Here is a 12,233-nt window from a genome sequence, read left to right on the forward strand (position 1 = left end):
CAGTTGTGGTCTATGCGCCATGCAGCAAAAAACACAAAGCCTTCATCTTCATCCTCCTCCTCACAAACTGGAGATGTCACGCTTTCATGTTTTGCGCAATTAAGCAATTCCTCGTGAGCGGATTTTCAACCCTAATGTGCAAATAAATAAAAGCTCAAATGGCTTTTTTATGTTTTCTCTTCAGTTCTCTGCTTCTCAGTCGTGCAAAACCAATTTCAAGTCCGTGTTGTAGGTGTCGCTGTTGACCACGTCTGCATCCGCAGTGCGAGCGCGTGCGGGGCGAGGAGGCTGCGTCTCAAGGCCATTTTCAAATCTCATTGGTGGGTTTGTCATGTGGTCTGGAGGCATCCTGACTTACAGATTGTTTTTTCTAGATATGTCAGCTTACAAAGGACATCTCTCTCCTCTTAAGAACTTAACCACAAAAATGTCCTTCTCCAGTAGCTCTCCTGCGGCAAACCCGTTTTTAGTGGACTCTTTAATTGGTGCGTGCAGGACGGACAGCTTCTACTCCAACAGCAACATGTACATGCCGCCCGGCTCAGACATGGGAAGCTACGGAATGCAAACCTGTGGACTTCTGTCGTCTTTCGGCAAAAGAGGGGAGGTCAGCCACCAAAACACGGGCATGAACGTCCACTCCTACATACCTCAGATAGATAACTGGTCTGATCCGAGCAGAACCTGCAGGATAGAGGCGCCCGGTCAGATGTCAAACTGCACATTTTCACAGAGCATAAAGGAAGAGGGCAACTGCTGCATGTATTCTGATAAAAGAATCCAAAAAGTCAGCTCCCCAGAGATCCCCGCGTACTCCAGCGTTGTTGCCGAACCCTGCCCCGTCGAGGGTCCAGAAGTCCCAGTTCCGGGCTATTTCAGACTGAGCCAAACTTACGCGAACGGAAAGCAACCGGAAAACTTCTGCCATGCCCCGCCGAGCCCGAACCTCCTGCAGCTCAGCCGGGTCACCCCAAAGCTGCAGCAGCCCTCCTCTGGCTTTGCAGAGGTGGAGAAGAAAAGCCAAGACGCAGCACAACCCGCGGAGAGCACAAGAACTCCGGTCCCCGCAGAGAGCCCGGATCCAAAGTCCAGTTCGGAGGAGAAGAACTGCTCGGGGGAAGCCCCGGTGTCCAGCCCTGAACCGCAGAAGGAAGGGAAAGGTGGGTTGGCTGCAGAGGACGCCTTTATCATGTGGCAGTGAGAAGACTCCAGCATCATAAAACCAAGTATAAAACACAAACAACCCTAAAGTCGTAATGTTTAATGATAGTCTTCCTCGGGTTGCAGTAATGGGCAACAGCATGGTTTTATTCTGCAGCAGGAAACCCTTGTAGTGCAGGAAATATTTAAATAAAAATGGTGTATCGTTAAAAATATGACATCAGTTGTGTTAGGAAAGGTGCATGATGTCCCTTAAAGTGAAGCTGGTTAATTTACTGAATGAGTCATATGAGTTTTATTTATTTTGTATGTGTTAAAATATGCCAAAATCCTTTGATTTCATCATCCGGAATGTTTTATTTTATTTTATTTCTATTGGTGAGTCACGAAAAAAAAAAAGAAAACTCCCCTTCATCATTTTTATCAGGAAAAAACATGGAGCCTTCATTGTGTTTTATTTCCCAGAGGTAAAATCCAAAGCAGCGCGTGGAATTGTGGGTTTGTTGCAGCTCAGTTTCTTTGCGCTGTTTTTTTGCAGACTGCAGGAGTGACTCCCTCACAAACAACTGGCTAACGGCGAAAAGTGGCAGGAAGAAACGGTGCCCGTACACAAAGCACCAGACCTTGGAGTTGGAAAAGGAGTTTCTCTTCAACATGTACCTGACCCGGGAGCGCCGCCTAGAGATCAGCAGGAGCGTCAACCTGACCGACAGGCAGGTCAAGATCTGGTTCCAGAACCGCAGGATGAAACTCAAGAAAATGAACCGGGAAAACCGCATCCGAGAACTGACCTCAACCCTCACCTTTTCTTGAGCTCGCCGTGCGCCAGCGGTTAGCCACCACAGCTCCTTGGTGGCGTCGGACGTTTTATCTGAATTTTCAACAAAGCTGTGACTATTTGAAGTTGTGTGGCGTCGTGTTTTCGTTTCCTTTTATCACAGGGTAACACTTTTTTGGTCTTAAATTATTGGTGAACCATTTCTCCTCTCTGCCAGCAGACATGTGGGAGTGGAGAGGGTTGCTCCACTGCAGTCACGAGAACACATTTATCGTGTTTGGTGCAAAAAAAATGTTTGTGTCTGTGGGCTTCTTAGTGCTGGCAAACAATGTAAAACTGCGGATTTATTGCATGTTTGTTGCATGTATATCTTGCAATAAAAATATTGTTGGGAAATATAGTTTATTTTTGATAAGAATGCTGTGTGTATTTGGAGCGATTTTGATTCAAAAATGTAGTTTTTCTTAACAGAATTTCAAATTTTGCCCTCAGAATGTGGTTGGATAACTTAACTGAAATTATAAATAATAAGAAAATACTTATGCTTTTGTAAGTACATAAACTCTTAAATACATTAATATCTGAAAGGAGTTTTTAGCTCTATTTTTATTTATTTGGCACAAGTGAAATAAAAAATTGAAGAAAAAAATTGCGCTTAAACCATTTCGAATACTTTAATTATTTTTCATCTATTAGTTATAAAAAAAATGTTCAAACTCATTCCTTTATACTTTCCCTAAGAAGCAGCAGGGAATTTTAAGAGGCGGAGTTTACTTGTGTAACCAAAAAAACATGTTCTCCTTGGGATAATCAGGGTTGTTTATGAACTATATTATTCCGTTTTCTGACGGCGAAAGGTTCAAACACAACTTCAGAGGAGCAGTGAGAGTCGTTCCTTCTGCTTTCCAGGCCTATCCCGCCCCCAGTACTTTTACAAAACACCACATTTTGACCTAAAAGTAAAACAGTAAACTGCTAGTGTGAAAAATTAAGAAAAAAGTAAAAAAAAAATGCGATTCACCCTTGAATGACCTTAACTTTTACGCAGCAAAATAACAAGAAATAGCAAATACTTTTAAACATCATTCAGCATCCTTTAAATACATTTAAATAACTACACATTTGTCCATTCAAGTGATTGTTCATTTATTGCCCCCCTTTGCTTAAACTTGATCATCTCAGAAAAGGAAACCGTGGATGTCTCCGTGCCTCATATTCTGGACGGAAATGGCGTTTGCTACTTTACAGCATGTTATTACATCTCATTTACGAGGACTCTCCAAGTCTATAAACCCCTTTTACTAGCATTAGGGGTATCAGGATGATAGGATTATTATAAGAGTTTTCTCAGACGTGAAAATATCAAAGGACTCGTGCGTAATTCCTTGGTTTCTTGCCGTTTTTACGCACATTCCGATTTGTTGTTGAAGCGGTCATTTCCTTTTTGGGGTTTCTTTAGTTGTTTGTGAAATATAAAAAAGAAATCCTAACTCGAAGCTGACAAAAAAGGAGGGGGCGGGGGGCAAAGGAAGGATTGATTCACTGGCTGTATTGGTAAATATGATCACGTGATCCACGTAACCAATCCCTGTAGATGCAGGCCAGCAAAAATACTATGATTGTTCACCGAGGGAAGCTTCCCGTATGAGTGCCTGTATTTTATGAGTAGGAAGAGATCAAAAATGTCTTCCAGTGGCACTATCAGTAACTACTACGTGGACGCCGTGATGGCGGAGCCGGAGGATATTTACGCTCCTCGCCTTATTCAGGCTCCTCACACGGTGACCCCGAGGCCGTCAGGTGCCGGGGACAACGCAGACTTCTCTTCTTGTAATTTCGCACCCAAATCCGGAGTTTTCTCCTCGTCCTGGTCCTCGGTTCATCCTCAGGGGATTTATCATCCGTACGTGCACCATCACCACCAGCCGCATCTGCCAGCAACCGACGGGAGATATGTCGGAGTCCGCCCCTGGATGGAGCCCATTTCCAACCACGTTTCGTTCGCCGGCTTCCACCCCAGCAACAGTCGGCCGTACGGGGCGAAGCCAGACGTCCTGCCCGCCAAAGTTGCGGAGTGCGACGCCCTGGAGCCGGAGGCTCGACCGCTCCCTGCTGAATTCTCCTGCGGAGGCGCGCAGTGCGCAGAGAAGGCAACGAAGGAGCCGCGCAGAGGAAGCGAGATTTCGAGTCACGGAGAGCCAAAAGACGAGAAACAACAACTTGACCCGAGTAAGTAAACGGAATAGCCCGTCCTGATTTACAACCTTTAGGACTGTACGAGCTGGGTGTGTAAAACTGAATGTTTTACTAACCTATAAAAGTGTCTCGTACTATTCCGAGGCTGCGAAAGGGGAAAACCCGCCCTACAAAGGTTAGTGCAGGAACTCCGATGTGTTTTCTTTTATTATGTCACAAGACAGCCAAACTATAGACCCCACTGCACAATTTCCCTGCCATTATAAACAAACAGCATTCAAGATTAAATCCAAGTTTCAGTGATCCTCGTTGATTCACCTATGTCCTTTTCAATTTATTATTTTCTGGCTTTTGATCACCACAAATCAAACCAGTAATGAAGAAGTAAACAGTAAAAATACTGAATAAATATATTTTTTTCTACTTTCCAGACAACCCTGCTGCAAATTGGATCCACGCGCGCTCCACGAGGAAAAAGCGGTGTCCTTACACGAAATACCAAACTTTGGAGCTGGAGAAAGAGTTCCTCTACAACATGTATTTGACCAGAGACCGGCGCTTTGAGGTCGCGCGCATACTGAGTCTAACGGAGAGACAAGTGAAGATCTGGTTCCAGAACAGGAGGATGAAAATGAAAAAGATGAACAGAGAAAAATGCGGGAAGGAGCAGCTATAGGTTTACGTTCCCTGTTTTGTGTCTGGAAATCACATTTGTTTTAGGACTTTTTTTTGGGTCGAGTGGAATGAATTGTCCATGTGACCAGGGACAGCTTCTATTCAGACGTCCAGGAATACTCCAAAATGTTTCAGCATTACAATCAGTGTGGACAACCCGTTCCGTGTCCATTGTAAGCGAAGTAAAACATGTCATACCAGCCACCTTGACTGCAGTTTACGCACATGCGTCTCCGGCATCTGAAAGACCTGAAATAACCCAATTTTCACTCCACGTGATGGATGTTTCCTTCAAAGTCCAGAGGCCAAACTGAGTTTTCTTTTGAATGGTGTTTTTTATACATAGTTTAATGTATAAAGAAAAATTCATCAGAAATTTTGGATTGTTTGATGTTTTATTTTGAATCGTTTGATGTTATTGAGCTGCGTAAAAGTTGCTCCTCGGCAAGAAACAGTATAGAATTTCTTATTTAAAATCATCTGAATGTTTGTCAGAATTTTTAAGCACAGAGGTTAAAATGAAAAAAAAAGTATTTACAATTTATTGTTCAACTTGCACTAACAATTTAAGACAGGAAGGAACGTGGTCCAATAAAGCTATAGAAATGGCCAGACGTCTGGCCTAAATTAGTTTATGACTCCTTCAGTAATTACACTCTCCTAAAAGGAGTATTTGGACGTTTGCGTCCATAACTTGGATACTTCTCCACTGGGTGTCTGCTCGATAAATTGCCTTTGGAGGAAATCACTCTGAAGTTAATGGAAAGCATTAAGAAGAAGTGAAAAAAGATTACATGCACCACGCTGCCTTTACTTCTGATTATGTAAACTATTAGGACGTCTTCTTAAATCCACCCAATACTTTTGCGCTTATAATTAAACACTTCTAATGGCACCATTCAGTTGAAAAGAGTGAATCATTCAGGTTTGAGATCTGATCTCCAAAACTGTCAAAGAACAAACTCGTGAGCACTAGAGGGCGCTCTTGCTCTTTGGGTGTTAAAGCATCTTTTCCATTTATAAACAATGACGGCACGCATGAACCTCGCCGTGGCCTTTGCTAAGTCTATTTCAAATGTCAGAATTAAATATTTGAAGCTAAAAGAAATGTCGGTCTGACTTTGAAAACATGAGAAAAATTCGTGATGATTGACAGAAACTTGTTGTTTGGATTTTTTTTTTAAATATTTGGCAGCATTTCAGCCCCGAGACTGCAGTAAAAACTAAAACAGAAGCAACTGTTTTGTAGTGCTGGTCATTAAAATACTGTATCCTCAGGCAAACCCCGTTTATAAGAAGATTTTTTTTCAAGTTAATATTTGAACAGATTTGTGATTTTTAAAATTTTGCTTGTGACATTTTTTGTCATTATTTTAAACTAGGAGATGTGGAACAGGATACATACTTGTGCGTAAAACTGCTCGTGCATCGTCTTTACGCACGAACAATTTTACGCACATTAGTGTAAATATACATGGTTAAATATATCTATAATCCAAATATTGTTCTTACAGCTGTATACAACAAAGAAGACATTTTTAGATTTCCCAGAAGTCGGTAGATTTTCACAATAAAACTTCAAATTGAAGATAAGCAAACTAGTATCTGCAGGCATCCCTTTGTTTCCAGATCAGAATCAATATTGCCTTTAAAGATGCAACATGCATCAGCTCCCAGCTGTTTTCAAAAGGCCCACACAAACACTAATGGACAAGGATTCTGTTTTAAATCTCTCTCAGTAACAATTAGTGGACACGCTGAATCGATGATGCGCCATCTTCCTTCACGGGAGTGCATGCGTCATGACTGCGGTTCTTCCAGAGGATTACTTTGTGACAGTCATGGCGGCTGTAGATATTTGATCCTTTCTTTCTTTTAAATTACGACCCCATGATTTTACTGTTCGTGAATCAAAATCACATTAAAGTATTTTGCGTTTAATGGGTAGCATGCTTTGGGAAAAAGGCACGTGGAAACAACTTTCCAACGGTAAAACATCAAAAAAGAGCTCCAGTTTGAGGAACAAGAGGTTATTGTTCAGCTCTGCAAAAGCGCAGCATCATGACTCACAGTGAACAGGCTTTTTTTTGCACGCGCAGAAACGCTGTGTTCTGGTCATGACACTTAAGTGAAGAAACTCTCATATTTTGGTAAACCTGCTTTTACTAAACACACACCCAATAATTTTCGTGTGCATACCAGAAATTGTGCAGACTCTCAGCAGCTTTTGTTATTGCGCTATTTGGTCCATGTGTTGTTGATTAACGTCACAGATACTTAAAACTTGGTCTGTTTTTATGTTTATCCTTAAAACTAAAACCGCAAAGCAAATATTATCATAAATCCAGGATTAATCCTCCGTATCCTTAAACCACATAATGTGCCAGATCAACATTAGGATAAAAGATTATTAAAGATTATAAAATCCGACAAAAGGTGCAGTGTTTGATCATGTTTCAGTTGTTAACCATTTTATAAGTCACTTATTGTCACCATGAAGGGAGACAGGTTCAAATAATGCAATTTAACTCCAGACTTTCTGGAGTGAAAAGAGACAAATTATGTGGAAATCCCTGTTTTTAATTCACTGCGGGAGCGGAAGGAGAGAGGGAGCTGTGTAGATGGATGCAAAATGAACCTCTGCTGTCAACGTGCATGAAGAAGGAATATAGGCCACATCAGGGTTGGTAAATGTTAGTTTCGATGCTATAATCCCTCCTTTTCCTCAGCTTTTAAAATGTTATCAAAATAGTATATGTATTATTATTAATTTTTAAGTTCTTGCTAGTTTTTTTTTAATATAATTTACTAACATGTATTTTTAAATAATATCATAAACTACTGTGGCAGAATATTTTCTCATTAAAGAGGCCAGAATGCACAAAAAGAGAAAATATGAGAAAATAAGGAAAGAATAACATACTTCTGGTATTTTTCTTAATATTTTCTATTTCTTTAAATTCAAAAAGCACAACATCACAATATTTTTATGTTCCTTCTGATCGTACTACTTGTGCGTAAAATTGCTCGCGTGCGTAAAGCCGCTCATCAATGATTTCCTGCATGTATTACCACACGAGAATGATCACATCACGAAGTAATGTTTTTGCGTTTTAGAACAAACTAATTCGTGTTTTTAACTGCAGTGAAATGTAAAAATGACAATGAAACTCCCTCGATGCTGTGCTTTTACAACCTATAGTTCTTCGGAAAATAGGCCTCCCACAATGTGGTGTTTTAAAAATAAAACATTTTAAATTTTATTTTGAAAAACGTCAAACATTTCCATCGAAATATGAAAAGGAATGGTTGTGGTCAGTTTTATTTCACTAGTAGAGCCTGAAGTGTTTCCCACTTCAAATTATTCGACAATTCCCTTATCAGTCTCGATTAGATGAAGTATTTTTGCACAAACACACACAAATAAATGAATCTCAACCAGATCACAGCACTTTCCCAACATCCCCTGAACAAGTTTTCATTTGCTGGTTTTATGCGGCTTTATGATCACTCAGTTGCACAAAAAGTCTTCTTCATTCGAAAGATGGCAGACATGTTTTAGTTCAACAGCATTCGAGCTCCACTTCTCTACAGTGTAATTGCACCCATTCACACCCTGACAAAGCAGCTGTGTGTCTTCCTAAACAACATTCTTCTTTTTTAACACATTTGTCTGACGTTAGAGTCTAAAAGAAAGTGAAGAGTTTTACTTTTTCATTTTTTGTAGATTTAATTTGAAAGGCCGTTTTTGTTTCTCTGATTAGAATTTTAGTCTGTTCACTAAAATAATATTTATGTTTAAGGTTTATTTAAAAATATGTATTTTAAATAAAAATAAGCTGATACCAGCTTCAAATATACATATATTGTTGAATTCTGCACATTTTGCAGCAAAATAATAAAAGAAAAGCACCTTAAAATGACTAGCTCGAATTGGCCTGAAGTCATCGACCACTGGCCTAGCAGGCGCTGATTTTTCAGGGTTTTTCTTTTTGTCCACAACAACGTGGTGACTTTATAAACCACCAGTATGCCTCAACCGAGAGGCCAAAAAAAGCTGAATGACTGCTCAAACGTATTCTTGGCATAGAAATAAAAGAAATGAAATTTTCTCCACAGCCGTGGCATGACCAGCTAGTGCCAGTTGTGTAATGTGACAAAGACAGACACACACAAACACACAGGAAGCCAGAGCCAAAAATGCCCTATAAATCGCGCAGGGCTGACATTGGCGGCCACGAGAATGAAATAAAGGAAATTCCTTTTTTGCTGCTGCGTGGCTGAAATGCCCGCAGCCTGAATGAGCGTAAAGCTGCAGGGCAGAAAACGTGCAAATATCTGTTTTCCTCCATATTTCACTCTAAAATGAAAATTCTATATCTGGAAAATTAGAACAACACTAGTACATGTTTGGTTTTGAAACATTATAAAAGCGCCTTTGGACTTTGTGTTAATCTACTCCGTTTATGAAATCGTGTATTTTACGCATGAGGGGAAAAGGGTGTAAGAATGGGAGATGGGGAGAGCTGCTGCAGTCGAAATTCTTTTTTGTGAGAGGACAATTTACAACTTGGCTATAGAGGTTTTTATGTGCCTCCATCGCCTGTCATTGGATGCCACTGGTCATGTGTGAGAGGCAAACGTCTTCATGGCCCTTTTCCTGATTTCCCTGGCGATTTTCCCCCCACTGCATTCTGCGTCTATGCTGTTAAAACCAAAACGCCACGGATGGCTTTTCTTAAAATAATAATAAAAAAATCGGCCCTCATTCGTTTCATCAAGGTCAGATCGAACTGGCGCACATTTGTGGCTCTGCTGCAGTCCAGCTCCAGGATGACTGACATGAGGAGCGTTTTAGCTTTCTCCGTATCGATGCGCACACAGCAGCAGCAGCGGTGGCGGCGGCGGCGACTCTTCGCAGCTTTTGTCAAAATGCGTAATAGCCGAAGATTAAAGCAGGATTTTCTCCCGGATAAAGGTAAGTGTTGCACCTGTGCGTGTGTGCGCGCGAGCTCGCCATGTTTGACAGCTTCCTGTTTCATTAGTCATGTAAATTAGGAGTGAGGTAATCTCACTCAGGCAATTTGGGGCTTCTCACGTGTTGCATGTTCTGCAGGAATGAATCGTTTTTTGTTTTACCCACATCAGAAAACGAGTTTTATAAATCTCTACTATTGTTGTTTTTATGCTGTATTGACGAATGGAAAACATATTTATCAAATAAGATTGCATTTTGCCCTTTGAAGGGAGACTTGTTGTTACTTTTCTTTGGTAAAAATATAGTTTTGTCTTTATTTATTTTTTCTCTGCAACAAACTCACATAATAGTTACAATATAAGCATGGATATTAATGTAACTCAACATTATGTGTTTTCCTGCAATTTCAACTTCCTTTTGTTTGTAAGAAATTTAAAAAGTGTCTGCACAAAAGCTAAAGCTGATGAATTGTAAAGTCTGAGTTCACATCTTGACCAAATAATCTTCTCTATATACTAAAAACCTCAAATATTCTTCATTTGAAAAGTTTCGTTTCTCATTTTTGAAAGAAGCGGAGGTTTAGTAGCTGTTTTCGGTTGCTTTAAGATGGGGGACAACTGAACAAAGACAGTATTTCACTGGTGCCTGACAGGCAGCTGCAAAAGTATTTACAACCAACTGCAATGCGGCAAAATGGACCTTAGAGGAGGGGCGAAGCTCCAAGCTATTCTCTCAAAAAGCAGGCAGAAAGGGACTTTTTAATGAATTCATTTGAGTAAAAAAGCATCTAAATCTTGACTATAAATATATTTAAAAAAATAAATAGTGAATTTGTCTTTTAATCTGCAATGTTTAGTTTATTTGTCCTATGGACTCCATGCGTAATTTTCACATATCCAAAGACTTCCCCCTCTTGGACACAATGATTTTTATTCAGTCTGTTTGTTCTCAAACCATCTGCAGTTTTTTATCTGCGATCAGTAACAACCGTTCCTTGATAAATCTGCCTTCTTTCACATTCTTTCCACTCTCAAAAACAGATTTAAAAAGCACAAAAATAATAAATAATAATAAATTAAAGAGTAAAATAAATAGGTGGGATTAAAGTTAAACATTTTAGAGCTTCAAAAGCCAAATAAGAAATAAATAAATAAATAATGGAATGAAAACGTCATCCTACTTGCTTCAAATCTTATTCTCACAAAAAGAGCTGCTTTCTCTTCTAAAAATTGCATTTTATTCCCCTTCCTATTCTTCTCCAACAACACTATTTGAACTGACCCGTTTTCTCAGATGGGTTTTGTGCAGACGGGTGGAAGGGGGCGTTTCAAAGGCCAGCAGAAGGCGCTGTTGTCCAGCGCTCAGCCTCTGAGCTCTGCTGCAGACAGAGCCGAGCTGAGAGTTTGAGCGGGTCACGTGACCCAGTTTATGTATGCGTGGTGGCTGTGTGTATATGTGTGTGGTGTCTGCAAATGTCTTTACGCCCATTGGGGGGAAATACACTTTGAAAAACATAAATAAATTGTGTTTATTTGTGTTTATGAAGCTTCGATTCACTTTTTTTGTTATTTATTCCGTAAAATATGTGTTTTGTGAGATTTTATGGCTCCATCAAAAAAACATAATTTTGTTCTAATATTTTGATATAATGAAAGCAAAATAGAAGCAAATAAAATAAAAGCATGATTCGCAGCTATTTCCAGCTCATTAAACACTATAAATGGTGAGTGATCCCTTTAATGTCAAACATTTGCTCCAAAAGGGAGGTTTTGACACCATCCAGCGTGCGTTACTGGCATCCACCCAAACCTCAGGAACAAACCCTCTCCCCATTTTGAAAAGGAAAGGAAGGGAGGAGCAAAGGGGCGCTGCGCCCCGGGATTGGCCTAAAAGGATGAATGAGATCACTATAACTGTGGCAGGTTCACTGCAGGAGAAAGGAGTCTGAGGGCGCGATGCACCCTTTACAGGTCATTTAGTGAAATAACAAACACGCTTCCAACGAGCAATCTCAATATCTATAAACCAAATCTGATGATTGAATCAATTAACCTGATATTAGATCACGTGACTGCATAAAACATGTCTAAATCTGCCGATTGAATCATGATTTTGTGTCCCTGTTGTTCACATCACGACACTTTCAGCCTCATCTCCATGAGTTTTCCTCGGCGCGCGCCGGAATAGCCGGCAATATTGAATAAGTGCAACTTCGGGGATTATTTATGGGCCTGTGCGGGGTTGTGAATGGCTGCGAGGAAACACGTGACGCCATTAAAGTTTGTTTTATGGCCTGGGACTTGACAAGCCAAAATATAATTCTCATTGTGTATTAGAAAGAGCGTCCAGATGGGCAGGAATATCGCTTCATTTGACAGGGAGCTCCGCCGGACGCGGCTGCGCTGCTGCATGGAGCAGTTTGGGGCTCGGTGCTGCGCGCGTTTG

The 12,233-nt window shown here is 40.5% G+C and overlaps 3 protein-coding genes across 3 annotated transcripts in view; all 3 read left to right on the forward strand.

The window, feature by feature from the left end:
- Positions 1 to 62: 62 nt before the first annotated feature.
- hoxd10a (homeobox D10a) lies at positions 63 to 2,950 on the forward strand. The gene is made up of 2 exons (XM_024286858.2): positions 63 to 1,160; positions 1,700 to 2,950. The coding sequence occupies exons 1-2, from the start codon at positions 332 to 334 to the stop codon at positions 1,972 to 1,974; spliced, it is 1,104 nt and encodes a 367-aa protein (XP_024142626.1). The 5' UTR covers positions 63 to 331; the 3' UTR covers positions 1,975 to 2,950.
- Positions 2,951 to 3,119: 169 nt separating this feature from the next.
- Positions 3,120 to 5,132, forward strand: hoxd9a (homeobox D9a). The gene is made up of 2 exons (XM_024286787.2): positions 3,120 to 4,168; positions 4,567 to 5,132. Exons 1-2 carry the CDS (start codon positions 3,601 to 3,603, stop codon positions 4,809 to 4,811), a joined length of 813 nt encoding a protein of 270 aa, XP_024142555.1. The 5' UTR covers positions 3,120 to 3,600; the 3' UTR covers positions 4,812 to 5,132.
- Positions 5,133 to 9,070: 3,938 nt separating this feature from the next.
- hoxd3a (homeobox D3a) overlaps positions 9,071 to 12,233 on the forward strand; it is an 18,731-nt gene continuing 15,568 nt past the window's right edge. Inside the window, exon 1 of the mRNA XM_024287006.2 lies at positions 9,071 to 9,788. The gene's annotated coding sequence lies outside the window, so the exon portion shown is untranslated. The remainder of the gene's footprint in view (positions 9,789 to 12,233) is intronic.

This window comes from Oryzias melastigma, linkage group LG21 (assembly GCF_002922805.2).
Source record: "Oryzias melastigma strain HK-1 linkage group LG21, ASM292280v2, whole genome shotgun sequence".
Classification (NCBI taxonomy): domain Eukaryota; kingdom Metazoa; phylum Chordata; class Actinopteri; order Beloniformes; family Adrianichthyidae; genus Oryzias; species Oryzias melastigma.

Bases quoted from the DNA above. Each gene is read 5' to 3' on its own strand.
- hoxd10a (XM_024286858.2), top strand. From the start codon at position 332: ATGTGGTCTGGAGGCATCCTGACTTACAGATTGTTTTTTCTAGATATG. The intron at 1,161-1,699 runs GTGGGTTGGCTG...GTTTTTTTGCAG, and splicing joins ACCGCAGAAGGAAGGGAAAG to ACTGCAGGAGTGACTCCCTC.
- hoxd9a (XM_024286787.2), top strand. From the start codon at position 3,601: ATGAGTAGGAAGAGATCAAAAATGTCTTCCAGTGGCACTATCAGTAAC. The intron at 4,169-4,566 runs GTAAGTAAACGG...TCTACTTTCCAG, and splicing joins GAAACAACAACTTGACCCGA to ACAACCCTGCTGCAAATTGG.